This window comes from Corvus brachyrhynchos, unplaced genomic scaffold (assembly GCF_000691975.1).
Source record: "Corvus brachyrhynchos isolate BGI_N302 unplaced genomic scaffold, ASM69197v1 scaffold490, whole genome shotgun sequence".
In the NCBI taxonomy this organism is placed as follows: Eukaryota; Metazoa; Chordata; class Aves; order Passeriformes; family Corvidae; genus Corvus; species Corvus brachyrhynchos.
The window spans coordinates 339,791-367,206 of NW_008235774.1; the positions used below are offsets into that span (position 1 = coordinate 339,791).

Below are 27,416 nucleotides of genomic sequence, written 5' to 3' on the forward strand. Positions count from 1 at the left end.
GGCTGCAGCCTGGCCGCCTGCTACGCCAACCCCAGCCTGAGCCAGCTGCCCTCGCCGGCAGAGGAGGCCGAGCACGACCTCTGCGTGCACCTGGTGCAGCTGCTCCACGGCACGCTGGTGGACAGGATGCGGACCGTGCAGGTGGCCGAGAAGTGCCTGGAGATGGGCATCTTCCAGGACGAGGACATGGATCGGGTGAGTATGGGCGTAGGTAGTGCCACAGACACTGGCCAGCTCCAGTGGCTGGGGGGCAGGGGCAGGTAGGAAGCCACACCTACAAACGGCGTAGTAAATGCAGAAATGAAAGGAGAGTTCCCAGACTTGGGGAAGGAGATAACGAGTAAGCGGGGTACGCCGATGAAGACCCTTGACAGTGGGGCAGCAGGTGGGATGCCAGCTAAGAGCCTGGCAAAGAAAAGTGCCAGTATCAGAGGGTTGGACCAAGACAGTGTCTAAGTGGAAGAAATATGTCAGACTTTACTGTTACTTACTATTTTGACACAGACCTTAGGCTCAGAAGATCATTGTCTTCTGGCCCTTGAACCATGCCAGGAAGTAGTGATGGTCTGTAAAGTCCTAAAGAATACTTCAGTTAAAATAAAGCAGGGTTTTCTGTCTTCTTTTTTGCTATAGGGTCACTAAGGACTATCACACTAGACAGTGAGGTGAGAGAAATACCAGTTGCATAGGAACAAGGAAGTGTTGACCCTTGATGAAAATATTTCCCAGTGTTTATTCCACTTGGCTAAGGATGACTTGCCTGCAATGTGAAACTTACTTGAAACTCAAAAAAAATGGATGTCCTGAAACAGTGCTAGAACAAATTAAAACATAGCAATAGGGGGAAAACTGGTAAACTAAGGGTGGAACTACATCACATGTGCACTCTGAGCCTTTGCATCCACTTTTGAGGGAGTTTTATTCTCCATCTCAGTTAAATGACTGTAACACACGTAATTTTGTCTTGTGACCGACAGGTAGCAGCAATGATTAGCCGCACCCTGATGAGTGGGGAGGCAAGCATGGTAACACAACAGGCAGATGCAGAGGCCTTTCCAGAAGTTACTGGCTCTGTTTCCTGGGAACGGGTCCTCATGTTCCCCCAAGTCACCTTTTTGCTGCTGGTATTTCCATCAAAGCATTCAATACCCTTCACAGTCCTGCCAGTTTAAACTCCAATGGAGTTTAGGCTTTCCTAATGTCTCCCACTTTCCATGCACTTCCTTTTAGTCACAAATCTCAGTTAGGTGTTCCCACTGCTATGCCTGCCCCTTTCCTTGCATATCAGGATTGGTGATTCTCGAGCCTTGAAAGAAAGTGCCCTTGAGGACTGAACACCTGTCTTAGGCTGCTTTGCTCTTGGGATTGTTGTTTTGTTCCTCATGTGATCACATGCCAAGTTCTGCTTGTGACAGCCTTGGGACACTGTCCCATAGCTTCTTTGAGGGCAATGCCCCTTACTAGAGGCTTAGCTATGGTGTTTTTAAGTGGGAGTTGAGATGATGAAGCCAGAGTTTAAGAAGGGAAATGTTCCAGTTTATGTGTGAGGTCATGTTACAGAATAAGTCTGAGCTTTGGTAAACTGTGTGACATAATTTCTCCTTAATCATCGTTGCCTATTCCCTAAACCAGTCTGAACACCAATTATTATTCCACAATACTAGTAATTATTATGTAGTGGTTACTATTGTAACTCTTGTCTAGTACTACCAGTCTCTCCAATTAAATTTCAGATTTCATAGGTTTTATATATCCTACCCAAAACAATATGGGATGAACATGAGGTTGGACAAAGCTGTGGTAAGTCTCTTCTGATGAGTAGCAAGTCAATTTTAGATCTTTATTTTTCAGTATGTCTTAATGATGACAGGGAAATGCTTTTGCAGCTATACTATTCGTACTAACTTCCTCACACCATTTCTGAAGTCTGTGTGAGGGTTGTTTCTGGTTTTTTATTTTTACCAGATCCAGACAGTTGCTGACAATCGTGGGAACAGAGATGGCGCGAGGGAGCTACTGAGCAGAATAGTGCAGAAGAAAGATTGGTTCTCTTCTTTTTTGGTTGCTCTCCGTGAAACTCAACATGAAGACCTTGCAGATGATTTAAGCGGAAATACAGGAGGTAATCATCTTATTTCACTGGTACTGATGTGTGGATTTTTAATATCTCTTTTTATTTTTTTTTTTGTACTGTTATTTGAGAAACAATGCAGGACTCCCACCATATTGTTTTACAGTGATACTGGGACTAATGCTTTTGGTTGTCCAGAGATTTCAAAATCAAGTTATGTAACAGCTTAATCGATAGATTTTTAAATACTAAAAAGTCCTTATTAAACAATATGAGAACTACAACAGTATGCATTTAGTTACAGTTTAACTGAATCCTTACCTTTTAAAACCCATTGGTTTTCAGTGTGCTTTTTATAATCATTCATAAAAAATATTCTGAAGATTAATTTGAACATAAAATACAGACTTTACCTGGATTTCTTCTTCAATACAAGTGTTTCCTTTAAATATTGGTTTACAAATATTTTTGGCATTTTAAAGTACTTTGCATACTTTAAGACATTCATAAGTCTCAAAACATTATAAAATTTACTAAAAATAATGAACTACTAAAGCAGCTACTCCTTTTCATTCCTGTATAATACTTATAGTACTGTAAAGTTATTCCAGTGCTCTCCTGTATTCTTAAATATAAAAAAGGAAGCAGCCCTCAAGTAATTTATCCCTTATTTTTACTCCCCATATGTTTTATAAAATTTTTGAGACTAAATTATTTTGACAGATTTCCCATTTAGCAGCTTCAGCCTGCTCACTTGCTGAGCTCACCAGAACTTTCTCTGTACTTTCAGTTGCTGCATGTGGGTCAATGCATTAAGATTGAGGTAAGAGGGACGTGAAGGTGTGTCTTCCAGCTTTGGACAGGAATCATCTGGTGTTCTGCCAGACACAGACAAGCAGTTGTGATATTTGAGGGCGCAGTTCAAAGATGGTTGATTGTTGTAGTCTGCAGGACAAGACCAACCAAGTCAGAGCCTCAGAAGACCATTCTGTGTGGGAACTCATGCCTTCTGATCAATGAATCAATATGATTACACAGAAGCATGTTATTGTTTAAAATACACTCCACTCACACATCTCACAACTTTGACATAATACCCTACTTATACACTTTGCTTACTTCTACATTCTACCTACTTATACATAACTTATACAGTTCACTTACTTGTACATTTTATAACTTATAACTTCCACATATCACACTACTTGTACATCTTACACCTTTTACAACTTCTACATAACACAGTACTTTTACATACTACTCTACTTATACATTTTACAACTTATCCATAACACAGTACATATACATTTTGCAACTGCTGTGCATGAGATCACACATTGCTTGATTGGTCTCTGTATTTTGCCCATGAGCTCTGCGCACACTTTTCTGATGATACGATTGGTTTTAATCTAGTGCAGTACAGTCTTTTTTATCTACTCCTTGCTATCTTGGTATTTAGTATTGCAGCTTCTTCTTTCCCAATTCTTTTCCAATTTAGCACAGTTTACCTTTCAGTCCTTGATGAATTCCTGAGGGCTCTAGCAGGTGGAGCTCCTGATCCAGGCAAGCAGCATCAAGATGATGACAGCAACAAAATCCATCCAGTGATCAGCAGCCAAGTTAGCCCAGGAAATCCAAACATCAAGACAGCAAAAGACAGGGAAAAAATATAAACCTGTCCCACTTCTCTCCTGAAACCTTCAGACTGGAGCCTAAAAACCCTCTTGGCACTGATGTGCTGCAGCTGAAGGTGGAAAGGCCAGGTGAAGCCGGTGAGGGTAATTCCAGCCTGGTCCTACTCTGAGGGCTCTGGTAAAAATAACTAAAAATGGTTTGTCTGGGGCACACTATCAAGGTTCAAATACTTTACAACAATTCTGAGTGAAACTCAGATGCTGGAAATAGCTCAGGAGCTACTGTGATCCTAATTTTCATTCTGTGTTGCAGCTTTGTGAGACTTGAATTCTTGTCTTCACTACTTTGCTATCAGTAAGGTAAACAAAGTTCACAAATATGCAAATTATTAATATTCTTTTCACATTTTTATTTTCAGTTCTTTTCAAATTTTGAATTTCTGAATTTTCAGTATAGTGCAGACCATACAGGGTAAAACTGAAGTTTAATTCAGTTGTTTGATGAACTGCTGAATGAATGCATTTATCCCACAGTTTCTCTGTAATCTTGGGCAATGCAGGCCCCAAACCAACCTGTTCGTGAAGCCGGTGAGGGTAATTCCAGCCTGGTCCTACTCTGAGGGCTCTGGTAAAAATAACTAAAAATGGTTTGTCTGGGGCACACTATCAAGGTTCAAATACTTTACAACAATTCTGAGTGAAACTCAGATGCTGGAAATAGCTCAGGAGCTACTGTGATCCTAATTTTCATTCTGTGTTGCAGCTTTGTGAGACTTGAATTCTTGTCTTCACTACTTTGCTATCAGTAAGGTAAACAAAGTTCACAAATATGCAAATTATTAATATTCTTTTCACATTTTTATTTTCAGTTCTTTTCAAATTTTGAATTTCTGAATTTTCAGTATAGTGCAGACCATACAGGGTAAAACTGAAGTTTAATTCAGTTGTTTGATGAACTGCTGAATGAATGCATTTATCCCACAGTTTCTCTGTAATCTTGGGCAATGCAGGCCCCAAACCAACCTGTTCAGACTGCTACATGAAGCATAAATGGTGTTGCTCTTAGCAGAGGATAAGTAATTTTCCATGTACATGGTGCTGTATATGTGTAGATACCTAAAGTGTGTGGTTGCAGGAGCATCCCCTGACATAAGGGCATAGAGAGGAAACACTGACCACAGGTTCATTGAGACCTGGGGAAGAACATTGGTGCTACATTTTATCACTGCAACTTGACCCCCTGTGATTTGTTAAAGTAAAATACATTGTTACTAGGAAACACCTACACACAAAAATTGAGAGCTTCATAAAATAAATCTATTAATCTCTCTAAATTTAGTTTCTAATTGTAAATTAGTAAATTCTTAATAAATATTTATATAAAGGTCAAAATTGCAAACTATAACATTTGAGTCAAGACCAAGACCATATGTTACATTGTTATGTATGTGATGAATAGAGGCTAGTTCTGTGTTTTCTGTGCTCCACACTAAAAGAAATGAAATCTTTTATAGAATTGCCTTAGAATTTTTCTGTATTTTCTAGGAACAGAAAATAAACAAAATGGGATGGAGAAGAGTACAAACGAAGAAGCAGAAGTTACAAGCCAACCAGGATACCTCAGAGCAGATAATTTGAAACAGGAAGAAAATGTGGATGATAGTTTCAGCAGTGAGAACAGTGTATTGGAAACATCCATAGAAAAGAATTCTGTGGTGTCAGGTTTGTCCACCAACTGCTATTTTGATCTGGTACCTGTGTGAATAAATGAGTCATTTTCGAATATATTTAATATTGTTGATAAAAATATTCATATTATTAGATTAATGTTTTATTTCAGACCCATCCATGGTAGGCTTATACTATCCAATGACAACATTAGGTTAACATTGACAACTCTGTACAGTGTTGACAAAGTTTAAGACAAGAGGAATGTTTTTGTACCACTAAAACTGCAACTGTATTCTTTCTAGAAGGCTGGAAATTCTATATTGAAAAGCATTTTCTGTTTTGAAAAGTCCTTTAGTGCTGTCCAACAAGTAATTTTTCTGTTTATTTTAAGGTATTTACAGAGTATCAAACAACCTTTCTCACGTCACATACATACTCAGAAGTACATTTTTAGTAAAAATGTTTAGGAGTTGTTGTGGCCTGTTGTTCATATAGATCCACTCTTAAAAATATGCCTTGGGAGTTGAGTAAGAGCAACAGCAATGACCAGCAACACCACCTAAACATAGCTGTGAACCAGTGATACAAACATACACTGCATGATTCAGGAGCCATATGTGTTCCAGGTTCAGATGGAGCTCGAAAAAAAGTTACAGCTAAGGTAAATCCTGCCTGGAATTATACTGGTGGGTTCTCTTTATATTAAATATGAACAATTACTTTTTAAAAATGGCTCTGAAAAATTGCAGCCTTTCAATGTGCAACAGTAGTAGCCTATTTCTCGTTTAGCATGATATTAACAGGATATCACAATACTTTGTAGCAAATAGTGAATTATTAACTACAGCAAAAATATCAGCTTGGTTTTCTTGGGTTGGAACGTAATTTGGCAGTATAAAGAAGAGGTGCCAAATATTTAATGATAATTTAAAATGGATCAGACTGAGTTATCCTCGTTGTTAGCTGGAATCCTTTCTGGGCAAAGCTAAGGCTCTTATTGGGCCTCACTAAGGGTAGGTTTTCAGTGCTGTCAGCCTGATCTTCTGCTTGCGTCTTGTCAGGTTGAGGGTTGCGGATAATTAGATCTCCTAGTTATTAACTAGAGTGCCACAAGCTAATTGTTGCTAAAAAAACTACGGTCTCAGCACAGAACTGAAATTAATAGATGATGGGTATGAGCAGTTTGGGCAGTTGAGCAGATCTGTGCAGTGAAATGGCTGAGGGGGTACAGAGTAGATGGATTCCATCAGTTTGGTTCAGATTGACTTCAGTCTCATGCTGTGTGCCTGCAACTAGCTGGAACAAATCTCATTCAGCTTCAGCTGACAGTTCATTTCTTCTGATCTAAATCAGCTCTGTGATGTGAATCAAAGCAGTGTAAGTGGGGAGAATTGACAGATTTACTGTAAAAATGCACTTCTGAGATGAACCAAAGCAGCAGTGTAGATGCAGGATAACAAGGGCTGCCAGGAGGCAATGCTGCTTGGAGATCTCTGCAGAGGAACTGGCTCACATTCAGCTATCCTGAAGTGCAATAAGCTTTGATATTGGTGCACTTGTACACTCAGATTTAACTGCACTCAGGTCTTTTTCCATTCCCTATTTCCATCCTTTCTCATGATTTCATAAGACTTTATTTTTAGACCAGGCAGATTAAAATACAAATGGAACCCAGATTCGACTTCCACATGAGCTGGGAACCCACCTAGTTTGTAATTTGATACTGTCAAGTGTTGTCAGTTTTGCAGTACACTCCCACCATTCCTTTGTCTTGAGAAGGACATATTTCAAGAAGAAAGAAGCTTTTTCAAGTCTCTTGAAATTACTGCAGTTTGCATTGTATCTGAAGCCTCCTCTAACCCTTTTATTTAAGTAGATGAAACCGAGACAATCAGAAGGTATGAAAGCAGTAAGGTCTTGAAAACAAAGTAGAAATAGATCATTTAGCCTAAGAGATAACTAGAGAAAAACTGAACATGCAAGAACACAGGTAAGAAACTTCATACACACAAAATAACACAAAAGCAAGTAAGTTTGCAAGGTCAACACATGGATTAAGTTGCTGCAGTTGCCTGTATAAACAACAATTTAAATAATAACAGCTCTCTTTTTCAAGGCTTGCCTTTCATTGCATTCCATTGTTTTTATACTTATTTAGTAGTCAGTGCAAAGTGTCTGAAGATCTTCCTGTGAAATATTCTGCATTACAATGTGCAAACAGGGAAGATTAGCAAAAGTGGTAAAAATAGCTGTTAGAATATTAACTCTTTTATCTTCATTATGTTGGAAATGCTTACTGGTTTGGGTTTTTAAAAATTTACTTTGTGTTAAAATAATTGAAGAAAGTTGCCACAGCTGAAAAAGGAGAACATTATTCTATTCACCTTAATTTGGAAGATGAGTATTTTGCATTTCACTTCACTACTGATGTTTTCTGTTGAGAGATTGTTGTATAATGCATGCTGAACATTGTAATTTAGATAATTGTGTACAAAACTCTTCATGGATTCATATTCTCATGTCTTTAGAAGGTCATTTTAGATCGGAGTCCATATGGAATAGATAAACAGAATTTTAATTTTGTCCTCTCTTTCCTATCATCTGTGGATTCCTAGAAAGTGAAAACAGGAGATAGCAGTGTCATCTTCATAGCTGGGAGTTCCCACTAATGCTACTTAATAGTTTGTCACAGGTCTTTGAACATGGCTTGGAACTGGTGAGGTTTTCTTCTTTTTTGTGCCTTTCTGTTGATTGCATTCATTTCTAGGAGAATAGGCTTAATTTAGGTGCTTAAAGGCTTTAATGTCCTTGTCTATCATAACAATTTCTACAGATGATGGTGATTAGTAGTGGGATCAGATTCTGATGTCTGTATGGAATAAATTATGACAACTGTAAGACAGCAAGACAGATGTTTGCATCAGTTTTCATAGTTATGTTAGAAAAACTAATACCTGACTCCTAGTGGTAGCTAAGATAGCTACATAACTTCACTGAATGCAGACTAGGTTTAATTTCCACCTCACCAAGACTTTATACTGTTTATTTCAGGCTTTCCTTTCGAAAGACACTGTAACTTCCATTCAGTGCTAAATTCTCATTCACAGAAACTACTTTGCTTTATGAATAATTTGTTGGGGACAGTAAGTTAGGAAAAATACGGATATGGACCATAATAGCATATTCACTGGAAAGAACTTGATAGAAACACAAGTTCACTAGCTAGTTAAACAGAACATTGGTCAACACTATTACTCTGATTCCAGAAGCAGACGGTGGGCTCCGTTGCAGAGCGCTGTCGGTAAGCTGATAGCTCAGGATGATGCTGTTTGCAGCAGATTTTCCCGGAAGAACTGGGCATCCCTTTAGATACCAAAAGGACTGAGTTTTGGAAAATGGAGCTTTATGAGTTGTACTGGCGACCCGAGAAGATAAGCGCGTGTACGGCATGGATGGCCCAGCAGAGGGCGAGCGGAGCACGAGGATCTCCGCAGCGGAGCCGCCGAGCGGCCGCGCCGGCCTCTCGCGGGGTCGGGATCGCCGCTTTTGCTCCGCATTGTTCAGTAACTCATCACTGCTTGTATTTATTTACTTGGTTTGCTCTTCTGATGTTACACGAAGGAACTTTAAAAAAAAAAAAATTCGCAGTTCGGGCTTTGTTTTTTACTACAGATGTAGCTCTCGTGGCTTACAGGGAGTAAAAGAGAACGTTCGGTTGGCCAGCAGCTTTTTTTTGGCTTTTCACCTTTCTGAAAAGATACAGTAAAATAAGACTAAAGGGGATTATGCAGGTGATCGTGTCTGGAACCCCTGCATTCAAGTAATGAATCATGACCCACAGTGCCTTACCTCTGCTATGCTTTGGATATTAATCTTCCACTCCGTCTTTTCTTCCGTAAGAAAATGAACTGTGTTGTTCATATTTTTATCTTTACCAAAAATAGAGAAAATTAGATCTCAGCCATCCCTGCCTGACATTCATCTAACCTACTTTGACAACTTAGGGGGAGATCAAACAATATGCATTTGCTATTAATATTTGTGCAGCAAATACATTATGGTACATTTCTATGTGTTTTTCATTTAGACTCAGATGTCTCCATAGGAGATGGAAGTGTCAGTAACTTGAATGAAAACCTGGGACAGAGCTGCACAACCAGTGATTCAGGTACATTTCCCTTCTGTTATTATTTAGTAACTGCAAAGTAAGCTCTAGGGGAAGTACTCTGTGTGTGGGCTAGAACAAAACTCAATGGAGGGTTTTCTTTCACTGTAAACTCTAGTTCACTGTATTTAGATGCCAGACTTACTCTTATTTTGTTGGAAAAAAGATGCCATTTTTAAGGGTCTGGACCCAAGTCCTAGCCCCAAAACAGTCAATTTACTGAGGTCATCTGAACAGGTCTCTAGACATCATCATCGTACAAACTGGTCAGTGAGGCAGAATGATAAAATCACATAGGCTGAAGGGACTAGACGTCATCCAGTGCAGTCACCTGGACAGATCCTCATAGTGCTGCCACACAGACGTGTTTCTTTTGCTCTCAGAGAGAAGTTAGATTGTGCCTGGCCCTCACATAGGGTGAGAGGGAATAGGAATGTTTTAGAAGCAACAAAAGGTTAGCAGAAGTATCTCCTGGGTACCTGCAGAGCAATAATGAAGGTCCACTTTGGACCCCAAGTACTGTAATAGCCTTATTCGTAAAAGCAACCTAAGCAATGGCAGTTGCTATCTGAAAACCTTTGTGAATCTCACATTAAAACACATGTGCATGTTCTAAATACAGTTTTAAACTAGATACTGGACTGTGTTTACGTAATACTTAGCAAACAGGTATTATCTTGCTATGTATATAGTCTGAGCCAAACTAAACACTGCTGTTGTAAAAGACACCCCAATATATTTTTGTCTTTTTTTTTTTTTTTTCAAACCTCAGGCAAAACAAATTGGGAGCTGTCCACCATGGTAATCAGCCTATACAGAGTTCAAGAAGTAGTTTTTGGAATCTAGCCTTTATAAAAGTTGTGCTGGGACTGTGTCTTGGACAAGGGCTAGAAAAAATCCAAGTGCCTTTCAAGACAGCTGGGCCTAATAAACTTCGTATTACATCAGTAAAGTCACTGTAAATATTATATATCATATGCCTGCAAAGTGTTTACAATAGATACTTTTAAAATAGTTTCAAGCTTTTAAAATATCAAAATGCATGTATTTTGTAAGTACACAGAAAATTCAGGATAGCTCAGATTTAAATTGCTACACTACAGCAATCTAGCTAAGCTAAGCAATTTACACTACAGCTAAGATTCCAGTCTGTGTGTTGCTAACTCCAAAGAATATGCTTTGCACCTCTGCATCAACTGAGGACACTCATAAGTCACGTTGTATTTTTTGATTCACTGTGTCACATGAAATGTCTGGGCATGGGAGCTTCTCTGTTCTGTGGACAGGCAGGCACACTGTATCAGTTGGCCAGGCTGAGCCAGGCTCCTGATATTTGGCAGCACATATGTATGTATGGCCTGATCCTTTAAGATTCCTGAAGTATCTCTCATTAAGTAAATTGGGCATTTGCTGCATCCAGTAATCCAGAAAAAAAAAATCACTGCAGTTTTGTGAAGAATGGAGAACAGATTTTTTTTCCAGTGTTTACTTGCTGTATGTTCTGTTTACATGTGGGTTTAAAAAACTAGTTTAAAAGTTTTTGAAAACATCCATGCTTTTTCATCATGTCTAGTAAATTCAGTGAAAGCAATAATGAGAAAAACATGCTAAGAAGATGCAGATGCACTATTTGTGGATTTTATAATTTGAAATTTTGCAGTAAGGCTGTTGTATTAACAAAGATGTTTGGATGGTGTCATTAGACACTAATATGATTTGGATTTTAATGCAAAGAATCGTATGGATTCAGCTGCATTTTTATGTGCCAAGCTCATTTCACATTTTAAAAAATTGTGTAGTTAGGACAATAGAATAATTATCATGTTTCTTTTAGCCCAGAGCAGCAATTCATGTGGGCCTTGTATGAAGGCAGACAACTTCCCCAATGTTATAGTGTGCATGACAAAAAATCTTTAATTATTTAATTCTTTAATCTGTGAAAAGATTCCTGTATTAGCCTTTATCTAAACAAGGACTGAAGAAGCTAGGAGAGAGCTAAGTTAAATATTTTTCAGGCCTGGACTGTTAATTGAGGATGTTAAGGATCTGAAATCTAACCAAACAGATGGGTGATAAAGTGCTAGTTTCAATATGATTGAGCTATTGAATTTAGCCAACCAGAAAGCAAACAACATTCTTCCTCAAAAGAGAGAAGTAGAAGTCAGATAAGTAACAGCAAGTACTCTCTGGTGCAAATGTCCCTGTGTCCAGGTAGCACTGCACTCACTAAAAGGCAAAACAAGCAAAAAACACTTAAGAATGGCATTCAGATGTTTCCATCAGCAGTGTTTTATCAAGCTTCATTACTTTTTGTTAGTTTAATTTTATTTAATGGAATCAGGAATACTAGAAAAATATACTTACTTTGTGTGTAATGTATCAGAGATAATAAAATCCTCATGATTCTTCATTGAATGATATCATCAGGAAACAAAACCAGGGTTTTTCTCGCCTCGTTTTTAGTCTAGTAGAACGAATTTGTGCCTTTCCTTCACTGAGGGCAGTTAAGACTTGAAGAGTGATCTAAACTTATTTGTAGGAAAAAGAAACCCCATGAAAACTCAATTGAAATAAATCCTTCTGATACTAAGATATATGTAAGTTCTGACTCCCTAAATACATGTAAACTCAAGGGACTTGATATGCTTTTCTTACTGCTCAAAATAATTCAACAGCTTTTTTTTTTCACTTTTACATTTATAACATTGTTTGTTTTTTCTGTGAGCTGTAGATCTAAACTCTGCCATTGCATTTTCAATAAGAGATGGAAGGCTTTGGCCTTAGGTGGCAAATGTCTATGGCTTTTTAATGAACACTCAATTGCATTATGTGTGAGTCAGGCTAAGAAGCAACGTAATCTACCATGAATAGGTGTGATACATTCTGCAGTTAGCTCCATCTTGTATGGGCAATTGAATTTTCTTATCTGTCTGGTCTTTATACTTTATAACTCCCTTGACCATTTTTAAGTGTTCCATATCTTTTTTTTCTTTCTGTGGCTCCATTTTTCATTCTCTTGGAAGTATTTAAAAAGGCAGCTCCCTTGTAACCAAATAAATTTCAGTATTGATGAAGGAGAACATCACAGAAGCTTGGCTAGATTATAAATACTGCAGCTGCAAACAGAACCTTTGTTGGTCCCAATGCCACTGAACTGTATCATTTGAATTCATACCTAATAGTAGGCATTTCAACATAGATGGGTGAAGCTGTACTGTGGCTTATTCCACCTGCCCTGATTGGTGACTGGATGGAAATAGTTCTGATCCAGAGTTGCACAGGTCCACAGAGCAACACTGTCTATGCTAGTATGCTGTTTCTATTTATTCACAAGATGCTTCTAGTAGTAAATTAATATTTCTCCCTTTGACATTTTTTCGCTCCTCTGATATATGTTCTATGCCTCCTGTTTGATATTTATATTTCTTTGTACCCTTAGATGAAGATGAAGGGGAGAGGAGAGCCTCACCTGAGCCAGATCTGACCCTGAGAGATTACCAGATGGAAGTTGCAAAGCCAGCACTGAATGGGGAGAATATTATAATATGTCTCCCTACAGGCAGTGGTAAAACCAGAGTGGCTGTTTACATTACCAAAGATCACTTGGATAAGAAGAGAAGAGCATCAGAGCCTGGAAAAGTCATAGTACTTGTTAATAAGGTAAGTTGGTCCATTTTTTTAAGAATAATGTTTTTCAGACATCATGCATTGTTAATACAGGCATTGTAAAATGAATGTAAATGCAATTCTCAGCTTCTCCAGGTGTACTGTGTTTAAAGATGTACAGATCTAGACAGTCATCTCTATTGCACCATCAGCGTGGTGCAAGCACAAATTATTTTAGTGTACCCCAGTGCAAGTGAAAATTTAGATGTGCTAATAGCCACATTATTGGAAAAAGTACAATTTCATATTGTAATGAATTTTAAAAAATACAAATATTTTTCACATTCTGTGTTTCAGTTTGTTAATGAAGGCCACCTAATGAGTCTCACAGTAGTTAAGGAATGTTTTGTCAGATTTTCTGATAATTGCTGTAATTTTTGCAGTTAAATTTAGCACACATAAATTAATCTTATATTTTAATATGAAAATATAGAAATGCATTTAAGAATTTTATTGAAATTGTAAACAATATCCATATCCTCTTACAAGAATAAATGTGAAAGCATGTTATAAGCTCAGTTAAAGAGCCAAAGAATGCATGGTTTTTTTCATTCTTTCGAAGGCATAGTTAAGCCAAAGTTCTTGGGACAAAAAGGTTTCACAGGAGAAGTTGGAGGGGAGAAATTGGTTTGGGGATGTTTGCTGCTTGGTTTTCTTTTGCTCACCTAACAACATTTGTGGCAGAGGCATGTATTTTTAATCCTGTGTTTAATATGTTTTAAATTCTTTGGAAACTTTTGTTCAGGTGCCATTGGTAGAACAGCATTTACAAACAGAGTTCAGCCCATTCCTGAAGCGTCAGTATCAGGTTATTGGTTTAAGTGGTGATTCTCAGCTGAAAATCTCATTTCCTGAAGTTGTCAGAAGAAATGATGTCATCATCAGTACAGCACAGATCCTTGAGAATTCACTGTTAAATGCATCCAAGGAAGATGAAGAAGGTGTCCACTTATCAGGCAAGTTTTTAATTCTGACGTTTTTCCAGTGAGAATAAAAGTATGTCTCTATTCTGGAAAATTACAGAGTAAAAATGTGCCACATTCTGTAGGGTTTTTTTCGATTTACTCGTTTTATAAATGCAAGCTGTAGTCAAAATCAGATCTTAGTTAATAGGCATGCAAGCCAAAATTAGACTCTATAGTTTATTTGTACTAAATATTTGTTATGCTTTCTATTTTATCTAGCTTAAGCACAACTTTGTGCAAATGCAGTCGTACTCGTTCCACTTTCCAAGTTTGGTAGAGCATTGAGTTATATCATGTAGAAGCCTTATACAGGATGAGAAAAAACTATCAAAATTCAAATACACATGGTAGTTTGAAAAATACAATGGAACACAAGATAGAAGCCAATCTGTTGTAAAAGTTAAATTCTTTAAAATTTTGTAGTTTTGCTAATGTACAGTGATATGATTGCTTAAAACTGTGTCTCTCTGAGCTCAGCAGATATAATGGTTTCCTACAAAAGATGAAGGAAGTTGAAGGAAACAAAAGATAAATAAGGCAAGATTGTTTTCCCGGAATGCTAAAGTGGCAGTTATCTCTGGGACATCAGAAAGGAAGTGGTATTATCTGCCAGCGATGTACAAATAGAACAGCCCATGATGGCAGCTCCAGGGCCTGGGCTGCAGCGACCTTCCTCTGGGAGATGTTAACTCCTCCCTCTATTTGCCTGCAATCAACTCCTTTTTAGATGTGGCAGGGTGTAGGGGAGAGCTGTGATATCCAAAATAATTGCCCTGAGATAAAAGAAGTTCTGGTCTGGGTGTTACAGAGACAGCAGAGAAACCTGAGGAGTCGGTCTGTGTCTGTCAGTGCTCAGTGCTGACTGGAGTACTGCTTGATCCAAACTAAGTCCTGCAGAGCAGCTTGGGTACCACAGAATTGCATCCCCTCCTTCAGAATGCCTTGTTATTAACCTAGGCAGAGTACCAGCTATTTCCTTACACTTACTTCCTTTCCACTGCATCGAAGTTAATAAACTTTCCTACATCTGAATCATTTTGGAATGCTGTATGGAGGCATCTGAACATTTCTGCTGGAACTGCTGGCCTGTTTAGAATTGGGCTGAGTCCCAACCAGATTGTGTAATGAAGTGGGTTGAATGGGTTTCACACTTTGTGAAGTTTCGTTCATAAGGAGCTGCATTTTTTCCAGAACTCAGGTGGCCCTGCACCTCATTCTTTTTCTGTGCTATTACACCTGTGCTACTTAGTTCAGCTGGGCCAAAGCCAAGCAAGCATGAACACAGCCAGCTCCATTTCTATGGCTGTGACTTGGTTAACTCACAGCCTATATAAATCATCCTAATTAGTTACAAGTTCTTTCCAGATTTCTGTGCATACTTTTTTCATCAGTTTCCACAGAGGTCTGTGTTACACGTAATATGGACTTCCAGCCTCAGGGAAATGGAGGGGACTCTCTTAATTGCATTTTTCCAAATGTTTACCCTCTTTACCAAGGGCTGAAGTCACTGTGTGGACTTTCTAGAAGCTGTGTATCACTTCCTTAGTAGAAGAAACACATGTCTTCTGGTAGGTTAGTTTCTTCACAAGTAATTATAGGAATATGCATGATGGAGATGATGGTCAAAATCAAAGGGAGTAAGTTCATGTTGGCAGAATAACTGAGAAACTGCCAGCACTGCTTCTGAAATCTTGCAATATCTAGAAATCTTAGAAATAAATCAGAATTTAGATTTGAAACTCCATCACTCCTGTCCAAACTGGCTTCCTGAACAAAAAAATGTGAAGGCAATCAGCTTTCCCCAGCGACATGGAGCACTGGCTTGTTTTCCTAGCAGAAGTTTTTGGTGTAGCCTTTAAATATAACTTCCCTTGTTTAGTCTCCATCTTTCTTTAGATTCTTCAATACCAGCTGAGACTGATTTAGCTCTCTGTTAATTTCCAGCTTCTGCTGCCAGTTATTTAAAAGTGACTTGTAGTGGTGCAACAGTTTGAGCACATCAATATGTTTACACATCAATGTGTAAACAAGACCATGGAAATTGTCCACATAAAAAAATACATATAAAAGTTTAACCCTGATCATTTCAGTGATCGTCTTTACAGTCATGTCCACAAACTTCCTTCAAATTGTTGGAAACCGTGTCAAATTAGGGAGTTACTGGCCAGCTACAGAAGGAGTGGGAGCTCTATAAACCAGTTTTGTTGTTAGAGAAACAGAAAAATGTTCATGAATCTTCCAGCTCAGAACCTTGAAACATATGTCACCAGCTGCATGTGCAGATAGATTAAAGATATCTTTTCTGTATTTTTTGAGAAATTTGAAACAAAAAAAAATTTTATTTTTCCTTATTGTATATTGCTTGCATGTAAATACACTGTGACCAAAAAGCACGTAATACCTGTCTGAATCTTCATCAGTTTCCTCCGCTACAAAAGAGAGAGGAGTGGCAGTGCTCCCACTAATCTGTTTGTTCTTTCGAATAACACATCCATAAAGTAATATAAATCTTTTATTTGGACACTAGTAGGGAGGAAATCTCTGTGTTGCTACAAAATGGAAGCATATTTTGACCACAACAAGCCTTTCAAGAATGTTTGAAAGGCTTCTAACATGTTATTTATCTTCTAAAAGGCAAACAATGTGTAGTTTGTCAGACACAGTTATGGATATAAAGATAGTACTGAGTTCAACTATGATATATTCTTACCGCTGGTAAGATATGCAAATATTTCTCTGAAATTCTTTATATCATCAGATTGCTTTTGCAAAAATAGAAAGTCTTGTTTTCCATTACATGAAATGTAAAACTACTTGGCACATCAGGACTGTAGCAAAGGTTCCAAAGTCCATTAAATATATTCAGCTTCCCTCCATGCCTTCCTCCAGCACTTCAATTTCCTAGTACATTAGTTCTCAAACAAACTGATGGGTTCTTTTCAACACCATCCTTACCCGTTACAAGATTTAGTCACACAAGTTATGCATTTGAAATAAAATTCTTCACTCTAGGAGTCTTTTTTTTTTTTCCAGATTTTTCCCTCATCATTATCGATGAGTGCCATCACACTCAAAAGGAAGGTGTCTACAACAATATAATGCGACGTTACTTAAAAGAGAAGATGAAGAACAAAAAGCTGGCAAAAGAAAACAAACCACAGATCCCACAGCCTCAAATTCTGGGACTGACAGCCTCACCTGGTGTAGGAGGTGCAACATCCTACTCAAAAGCTGAAGAGCATATTCTGAAAGTAAATAGCCCTAACACTTGCAAACCATCAAAGGGATATTGTCTTGTTCAAGGAAAACTTTTAGTCAGTGTTAGGCTCCAAATAGACAATCTGATTTTTTTTTTTTTTTGTGTACATGGCAGTTTAGCTCATAGCCATTAAATTGACCCTCTAAAAATAATGGAAATCCATGTACAAATAAAGGTTACTTTACAGGAAAGTAGGGTTACTGAAAAGGGACGTTAAAAGATTGCCTCACTTGAAAAAAACTCTCAAGATCAGAGGCAAAAAATCCACAATGTGGTATGGTTTTATGGTTATTAGAAGTCTTATTGTTCCATTGATGGCTTGTAATTTACTAATTAGTATTCCTAAATACTAGAGACACGACATATTTTATATTTCTATTTCTAGAGTGACCAAGCTGAGCATTTTTGTGAGTCCAAGAAAATGAGAAACAATGTTGAATACTTAAACCAGAAACCACTTGTGAGATACAGGTAGCATATAAATGTGTTTCGTTTTTTCAGTTAGAGTTACTCATTGAGGTTGCGTGAACACCTGATTAGAGGTAATCTGTTAAATTCTATACTTAAAGAAACTATATTTTACTTGAAATTAAATGGTTTTGCATTAGTAATAGAAAAGTAGATTTTAGCCCAGTACTGCAGTGAAAACTCGTGACTAGTAAATTACACAAGAACAGAATGTGATACTGAATAAGTGGGCCTGCAAGAAGGTTTTATGCTGTTTTGAAGTAGACAGAATTGCAAGGAATTTTGACACAAAAACTTGCTGGCAGTGGAAAAAGCAGAAAATTCCTTTTCATCAGCTCTGAAATCCTAATGATAGGATGCTGGGGTTTGTATCTGAAGAAATGTAATCTGAATGTGCAAGCTCAAATAGACAGCTACCACTGAAGACATTAAAAAGATCACCTGGCAGACTTCCTTTACTGTTTCCTCTGCTCAGAATAATGTTATGTTTTCCCTTATTACTTAATGATGTGCACGTATTTTCTCCTTCAAAGAGGTCAAAAGCAGAAAAGTCCAGTTCAGTTGTGCACTTAGCACAGAAATTCTATGTCTTCCTGTTCCAGGAAAGATTATCTCAAATTTTTTTCCACTTTCATAATAGCTCTTACTTTTATAATTAATCGCTAATGTTTATTTTCTTTTTTTTTTTCTATTTCACCATCACTTTATTTATTTTGTTCTCCAAAATCTACTCTTCCAAAGTACTGATGCTGTATTTTCCTTTTCAAAATACTTGATTTGCATCCTGATCTACCATTTTTTTTCCTGTATGCAAGGATCTCTTCTGGCTAAAAAGCAACTTGTGCAGCTTATCTCAAATGCTGTTCAAGACTTGGCCTTTCTTATGCTGATACTGCTTTTATCCAGATTTTGTGGGAAGAAAATCAAGTTATATAAACCTCAGTATCTAAATAAGAAGTTCTGTTGCATTAATTCAGTTTTCATGTGGAATAACTCATTCAATATTAAAAGAAATAACATTTTGTTTTCTCCCAGATCTGTGCCAATCTTGATGCATGTAGAATTATGACTGTTGAAGAGCATGTCTCCCAGCTGAAGAATCAGGTAAAGGAGCCCTCTAAGAAGACTGTGATTGCAGATGACAAAAAAAGGGTATGTTTTTTCAAACAAATCAGTATTAAAGTTATATTGCCCTTTAAAAGTGTGTTGTACGGTATCAAGAACTTTTGCCTAATGCTCTTTTTCTATAGACTTTTGATGATCCAGAGTGCTAATTTGAATATTGTTGTTTTCTCTGTTTCAAAAAATATCACTAAAGTAAAATAGAATTAAATTTTTACTTATGTCAGTTATATTTTGAGGTGTCTGGTCAAAAGACCTTCTAAAGCTGAAATATTTGTATTGAAGTGATGATATCATATACCGTTAAAAAAAATGTTACTTCACAGTATAATTTTTGTAATATTCTGAACTGTATATTTCCATAAGACTAAACATACTTAACAGCCTTACTTGGTTTTTAATTTAAGGTTTAATTTTTAAAAAATGGCTCAGTATGGTACTAGCCAATGTTTTTGTTGCCAGAAGATGCTTACTTACTTTGCCTAATCAATTTATTTCTAGGATCCATTTAAAGAGAGAATTACTGAGATAATGACAGAAATACAAAATTATTGCCAGTTGCATCCAAAATCTGAGTTTGGAACTCAGACATATGAACAGTGGGTGATCAGAGAAGAGAGAAGAGGTAAATGCATAGCAAATATACCCCAGCTTTGGATTTCTTTGGGTCGTTCTATACACAGACATGTTTTTCTATTTTTGTTCACTTCTAGCTGCAAAAGAAGAAAAACGCAGGGAACGTGTCTGTGCAGAACACTTGAAGAAATACAATGATGCTCTCCAGATAAATGACACCATCCGAATGGTGGATGCCTACAATCACCTAAATAACTTCTATAAAGAGGAGAAAAGTAAGAAGACAGTAAGGAGTGATGATGATGATGATGATGATGATGATGATGAACCAGCAGTATCAAAACAGGATGAAACAGATGAATTTCTAATGGGTTTATTTCATGGTGAGTTTGAAATACATTGTAATATTTAATACTTGAAATCCGTAATTATGCACTAACATGGTTTGCATGGGCCCATTAGTTATTATATCCTAGAGATTGCTGTGTTGTTTATTATCACAGTACCTTAATATCCCAGTTCATATAGTTCTGAATGCATTAAACAATATCATAGTGGGATTATGTCATAACATGTAATAGAGGTTCTTCAGCTCCAGCCTAAAGGCAGGTTTTTTTGCTGCCAATAAGTACAAGCTGTTCTTTGCTTTTATCCAGTGAAGTCTCCCTGAGGACACTCTTAACAGATACATAATATCTGTATTATATTATATATATATTTCATATATATTTCATTATGCACTCTTGGGGGGCAAAAGGTTGAGCAAATGGAATACAAAAGTAATGAAATTATGAGTTCTTACCCAGCCCTTTCTGCCAAAGTTTGTTTGTCTATATACTAAGAAAGGAGAGTGCTTTACGTAGTTTCAGGTAAAGAATATTTAGTTAGAGAATTAAACAAAAGATCAAACTGCCAAAAACCAAATTTAGTTGCCTTTTTTTCAGATCATTCACGTTGGAACTAGGATTCATTCAGTCCTTGACACACAAAGGTTTTTTGCTTGGCTTTTTTTTCCCTTTACTGCCTTTGCAATGAGAAAGAGCTAGACAAGTTTGCTCCCATCACCCATGGCTCTCGGGTGGTGCAAACAAAAATAGATTATACTGTAGAGTGTGGCCCAGCTTCATGTATCCAATGAACTACAAATTTAGACTGTCATCATTGAGAATTCAGGAAATGGTAAAAAAACTTAAAAATACATGTTAGACAATGTCAGCATGATTTTAATGACTCTTCATAACTCTCTATTCCCCCTTATTTAGAATTTCAGTGTTGAGCTGTTGCTGAGAACCAAAATTTTAAACTAACTAAAAATTAAACTTAGTTTCATTAGTATTGTTGATGATTGCTTTTATTTCTGCAGGTAAATGAAGTTCAAAGAACCTGTCAGTGAAAAATAAATTCCATTTTGTTAGGATTTTACCACTGAAAGTGCTAGGAATAATAGAAGAAAATCTAAAATTTTTCAGCTTTTAGAGCAGAATTCATCTTTGGGTGATAAACCCCCTTGAGCCATTAGTGTAGGTTTAACTAAGGGGGAAAATTGTGGGAGTTTATGTCTACCTACTTCTTGTATGTGTTTCTGTGTTTGATTACATTCTAAAATACGAATAAGACTAGTCATAAAGCCACTGTCTGGGTGGTGTAGTAGTTTGTGGTGCATTGAGTATGATTGCCTTGGATTAGGCACGCTGGAATAGTCTGCACAGGGTCAGGGCATCAGAGTGTAGTAACACACAAAGTCGCTGCCTTGAAGTGTTCTTGTTGTGTTTGCACAATCATCTGATAAAGGCATAGGTTTTTAAATATTAGAAGTTTTTTAAAAAATTAAAAAACATGAGGAATCCTCCCTCAGTAGGGTCAATAGAGCCAGTTGAAGAGAGTCATTCATTTGATGTTTCACTGAGTACGTTGAAATGTCTTGGAACTGCAGTATCAATAACAATGTGCCCATGCTGGTGTCTACAGTACTGCATGTTTCTAGTGAGGATTCCTACTTTAATTCATGTCCCAAGGACAATTTATATCTAAATTTATAAAAACATTATTTGCTCCGAGGTTGTGCATATTAATCTGTTTCTCCTTGTAAGACATTTTTCCATTATTTTAAAATAGTTTTGTAAATATTACAAGCTGTGATTTAGCTCTTTATTACAGTGCATTTAACTCTGTACCACCTCTTGTGTGTATAGGCAGTTTTTTTTCCTTTGGCTTATTCTCACCATGAAATATAGGCAAAGTGTATGATAATGGTAATTTATTTTGATTGATTACTGTGTTTTTAATGAATATAAACCCACTTCAAAAATAATTGGTATGCTGCAGCTCTTCAAACTGAATGTGAATTAGCTATGCTGAGAGAATTATATAGAAAGTTGTGCTTTGTTTTGTTGGTTTTGGGGTTTATTTTGTCTCAAACTGTTACTTTACATGGTTACATTTTTTAATTTACATCTGTTCTTTTTAAAGCAAAAAAGAATCAGCTGAAAGAGTTGACTAGACAGCCAGAAAATGAAAATGAGAAGCTAATAAAGTTGAGAAATACTCTAATGGAGGAGTTCACAAAGACTGAGGAACCTCGAGGAATTATTTTCACAAAGACTCGTCTAAGTGCCTTTGCTCTATCCCAGTGGATTAAGGACAACCCAAAATTTGAAGAAGTGGGAATTAAGGCCCATTATCTTATCGGCTCTGGTCATAACAGTGAGATGAAGCCCATGACTCAGGTACAGAACCATGCATGTCAACATTACCTCTTGTCCATGATTTTGGAAAACAACTTGTTACAGTACTAGGCCAATGGACTGAAGTTCAGAGCCCAGAGTTCTGGTTTCATACCTGCCAGCAACTTACCTTCATAAGCTGCAGGATATGTGAATAATAATAATGTTGGAATAATTTTATTTCCACAAGTAACAAGCTTTTTTTTGTTTTGGATTCTATGGCAATAGGAGTAGCCAGCATCCATTGCCTAGAGTAGTGTGTAGTCAAAAGGGACACAAGTTGTAGCAAGGCATGGGAAGCAAAAATGGAAAGAACAAAAATGCAGTCGTTAAATGAGTTTATACTTATTAGGACAACAGTAATTCATGTTATATTTTAGCTGCTGGATTGAAAAATAAAACTACAAAGTTGATTATGCCTGTCTTTTTGTAATATCATTGCTTTAATCAAATTACACCAATTTACATGCATGCTTCACACTGACGCATAACCATTGAAAGAAAACTTGCCAAAATTCATACTGAAAATATCACAATTGATCACTCAATTGTGTCCGTCTTGCACCATTATGTTGATTTCATACCCCACATCTCTCTGGTGATTTATACATGCAATTAAAACATTTTCAAAACAAAGTACTTCGCGTTCTCTTCTGTTCTGCTCTTTACTCCCCGTAAAAGCATTTAAGCAAAAATGATGTGTTTTGCTGCTGGGCAGAGTCCTTTTCCTTCTGCTGCACTCAGTTTCAAAAAAAGAGTTCTCTCAAAAAATTCTCTCCAAAAGTTGCTTGAGTTCTATGTTCTATCAAACTTGGAATTTCATTTGTGTGCCACATTGCACAAACAATAGCTTCTGCATTTTGAAGCTGAATATAGCAAATAGCAAGTTTCGTTTCCTCTGCTCAAGCTGGTGACAAACACCCAGTTGATTCAGAAGTCTGTGATTTTAGATGCTTTCTTTTTTAAGTGTATCATTGTTCTTTTTGGTGCTTCCCAGATCACCAGAGTTATGGTCTCCATTTATTATGGGGAATTTTAAGTGCTTTAGAACTAGAGTTGGAAGTCTATATTTTAATCGGAAATTACTGAAGTGATAGAAATCCAGACTTATGAATAAGTACTTAAAGCATTTGAAAACAATGGAACAACATATTATCAAATCCTCTAGTACCTGTGACATAGGCTATGAAGTTCCAAGTTCAGTTACCCTAAAAGGATTGGCTTCTGCACTCTCCTCCCTCCAAATATGGTGCTGAACACCTATTATATTCAATAGGAACTTCTTGTTTGCATGATGCTTAAATGCAGTTGTTAAAGCCACTTGATGTTTGGCACTCAGCTCAGAAATGATGGGACTGAAATTCCTGAAACGCGTTAATTAGAAGAAACTGGTAACAGAAACTAATACTGAAAGTTAATATAATGATTTTAATTTACAGAATGAACAAAGGGAAGTTATTGATAAATTTCGACGTGGAAATGTAAATTTACTAATTGCTACTACTGTAGCTGAGGAAGGCCTGGACATCAAAGAGTGTAACATTGTTATTCGCTATGGCCTCGTCACCAATGAAATTGCTATGCTGCAGGTATGAGTTTTCTGCATATGTAGCTTATTTTAATAGTGCTTTTCTTTTTGGAATGGGCAAATGGTGAATCATATACCTGACATTTGGAATTAATTTTGAAATACTTGAATGCTGAAAGAGAAAATGCTCTTACAACAAGGCTCACTTCCAATTGCCATCCTCAGTCCATATGCAATATAAAATTTGCCTCTCTCTGTAATGGTGTGTCATCCATTCAAAGTTCTACACAAACAGTAAACTCTCTTAGTAGAAGAGATACAAGAATATGGTCATCAGACTAGTTGATAAAAGAGGTGTTTGTACCACCAGTGTATGGACACCACACCATCATCAGCTAAAGAGAGATTATTATGTATCAGAATAGCAGTTGGATACATGCTCTCATTTAGCTTGCGAACAGAAATATTTATATATTTAAATATTTATTTTTATACTTATTATATTTAAATATTTTAATATTTAATAAGCATGTTTATATTTTGGTGACAGAATATAGTTTCAGCATTGCAAAACATGCTAATCACAAACCTCCTGAGCAGCTTTCACAGTTATCATAGATGATACTGCAGCAATAGTATGTGTTATTCACTGATTCTTTATCTGAGTTAAATGGAAAAAAAAATGCTCTTTGGGGATAGTGCATATGGAATAGTGCATGTCTTCCATTACAAAACTAGGAAAAAATGTTGTGTGATGTAATAGGGAGCATTGTGCTGTTTATTGTTCTATTCCTTGCAAATTGTAGGCTCGTGGTCGAGCTCGAGCTGATGAAAGCACCTATGCTCTTGTGGCTTCAAGTGGCTCAGGGGCTGTTGAACGTGAAGATGTTAATATTTTTCGTGAGAAAATGATGTATAAGGCCATTCAGCGTGTCCAGAAGATGCCACAGGAAGAGTATTTAAATAAGGTATTCACTGCAACTCTGCACTTTCCTTTTAAAGAAAACTGATTTATATTGTATGAAATACTTTTACTTGAAATCTACTTAGAGGAGAAAAACTTAATACTAGTTACTGCATATGGCTTTGAATTGTTTTGCCAATATTTGTTTTATAATCTGTTTTCTAGTCCTTTAGAAAAGTCTGGTTTTCTATTGGTAAGGGGGAAACACACAAGCCAGGAAAATTGACTAGAAGTCATGTTGACAGTGAACTCAGTAAAATAACTGAGAAAGAAAACTATTATTGTCATTCCAGCAGAATGTTACAGTGCTCTTACTGATCTATTTCTAGATTCAGAGTTACCAGTTGCAAAGTATAGTGGAAAAGCAAATGAAGGCAAAGAGAGATCAGCACAAGACATACAAGAAAAATCCTTCACTAATAAAATTCTTATGCAAAACTTGCTACAAGCCAGTATGTTCTGGAGAAGACATACAAGTTATTGAAGACATGCATCATGTCAGTGTGAGAAAAGATTTCCAGTAAGTGTTTATGAACTACTTTATCTCTTTCAGGCAGAAACAGATTTTCTTTTCATCAAGGCTTTAACAGGGCCTGTAACCCTCTAGGCCCTGTGAGAAAAAAAATAGATTATTCCAATATTGTTGGGTCCTAGGCTCTATGGAGTTTACAGTTAAGGAGCTTGAGCAAAATGTTTGTTCTTATTCCTGATTTCAAGGTGAATTGAGTTTAAAACTTTGAACAAAGGATGCAGCTTCTCCGGTAATATTAGCTAGGTCACTTACTATGCAGTATGGTATGTATTCTACTCTGCACAGGCTAATAGTAACCATCAGAATCAGTACTCCCTGAAGTAAATGATGCAAAAATGTGCACATATTCTGCAGGTCTAGATACTCAGAACCAAATGATTCTGTTAAGGAGTAAGGTCGAACTATAAGGAATAAAAAGAAAACCTTTAATTTTCAGGTATTATGACAGCTCCATGGCATCTGAAAAAACCAAGCTAGATCTGTCTCCTATTAAAACAAGAACCTGCTTCTCCTACTTTAAGATGTGTGAGGGAGGATGCAGCTTCTGAAATGCAATGAAGAGGGACACGGAGTACACGTGTATTTCATCATTACTTAGGAGCATGAAGTATGATCTTGCATTTCCTCAAACTCCTCAGTGTGTTAACAGTCAGAGAGTTTATGACATTTTAGGTTTCCTATCTGATTTCAGTAATCGTAGTCACTGTGTATATGTCTGTATGTAGCATGAAATGACTAATGGATTCTGATGGGTGCTGTCTGTTTTTCAGAAGTCTTTATCATACAAGAGAAAATAGAACACTGCAAGATAAGAATGCTGATTACCAGACCAATGGGGAAATTATATGTAAACACTGTGGACAAGTGAGGAACACCTTATTTTCATATTATTCTTCTTGTCTGTATTTATTTCTGTCTAATGATCTTATTTTATCTGAAATGTAATTTCCTTCTACTTGCAGGCTTGGGGAAATATGATGGTACACCGAGGTCTTGACCTGCCTTGCCTAAAGATTAGAAATTTTGTGGTTGTGTTTGCAGACAAGAAAACAACAAAGCAAATTTTTAAGAAATGGGGAGAACTGCCCATCAGGTTTCCTGGTTTTGATTATGCAGCTCATTGTCCTTCAAGTGATGAATATTAAGGACTTAGAATGAAAATAAAAGCCCTTTTCAACTTCTCTGTTGATCAGAAGCTCCTGCGTCCCATAGAGAGTGCTGCATCATAAGCACTGTGAAAGCTCCTGGACATAAAGAAACTGTCTTGAAGACAAAAAGCAAAAAAAGAAAGGAGAAGGACAAAGTCACACAGCTTCTGTCTGCTCTCAGATTTGCAGTCCTGGACAAAGATGGCAAATGCATTGCAGTCATGTATTCATGGAACAAACTCTTGTCTCTTTTCACTACAGAGTGACAACACTGTCAAAAGTATTTTAGATGACCTGTTCTCAGTCCCAGAACACTGAAGAGAGATCTTAAGATATGCCGTGGTCATTATTTTCTTCATGCTATAACCCTTTTGAAGAAAGTGTCTCAAAAGAGGAGCCATGTAAAGAAGAGATAACCTGTTATTTCTGAATTACTGTTGCTATGTCAGTGTTTTTATGACTGAGTTCCTCCCTCTATTTATACATAGCTGTAAGCTCATACATTTTGACAGACTAAAATTAAGTTTCCATTAGAAGACATGTCAAAAAATCAAGGCCTTAACATGAAATTGATTATTTTAATGTCCAAGAAGCACATTGCCAAAATAACTCTGTTTGTTAGTTTCATGAGATTGTTAGACTGGCTACATAATGAGGTGTGTATTTTTTTCAATAAATTGCTATAACTACCCTTTATCAACTGTGATACTGTTAATTCTCTTCCACTGGAAGTATTTAACAATACCATGGTTTCACCTTAGAAATTTAAAGGATTCTGACTGTAAAAATAGAATAATGTTTCTCCATATTTATCTCATGGACAGATTTATTTTCCCCCCCACCATTTGCAAGTAAGATATTGGAGAGTGGAAGGAAGGTTGGTTTGTTGCTGCAACAGTAAATAAATTAATTATTAGAATAGCA

General features: G+C 36.9%; 1 protein-coding gene across 1 annotated transcript in view; it reads left to right on the forward strand.

Annotated features, from left to right (window-relative positions):
• IFIH1 (interferon induced with helicase C domain 1) overlaps positions 1-27,416 on the forward strand; it is a 27,986-nt gene extending 570 nt beyond the window's left edge. Inside the window, exons 2-17 of the mRNA XM_008645013.2 lie at positions 5-195; positions 1,966-2,122; positions 5,251-5,427; positions 9,464-9,544; positions 12,981-13,201; positions 13,953-14,163; positions 17,206-17,423; positions 18,935-19,051; positions 19,523-19,646; positions 19,735-19,980; positions 22,067-22,323; positions 23,760-23,909; positions 24,655-24,816; positions 25,142-25,332; positions 26,115-26,208; positions 26,307-27,416. Coding sequence (XP_008643235.1) covers positions 5-195; positions 1,966-2,122; positions 5,251-5,427; positions 9,464-9,544; positions 12,981-13,201; positions 13,953-14,163; positions 17,206-17,423; positions 18,935-19,051; positions 19,523-19,646; positions 19,735-19,980; positions 22,067-22,323; positions 23,760-23,909; positions 24,655-24,816; positions 25,142-25,332; positions 26,115-26,208; positions 26,307-26,489 — 2,780 coding nt within the window. The 3' untranslated portion in view covers positions 26,490-27,416. The remainder of the gene's footprint in view (positions 1-4; positions 196-1,965; positions 2,123-5,250; positions 5,428-9,463; positions 9,545-12,980; positions 13,202-13,952; positions 14,164-17,205; positions 17,424-18,934; positions 19,052-19,522; positions 19,647-19,734; positions 19,981-22,066; positions 22,324-23,759; positions 23,910-24,654; positions 24,817-25,141; positions 25,333-26,114; positions 26,209-26,306) is intronic.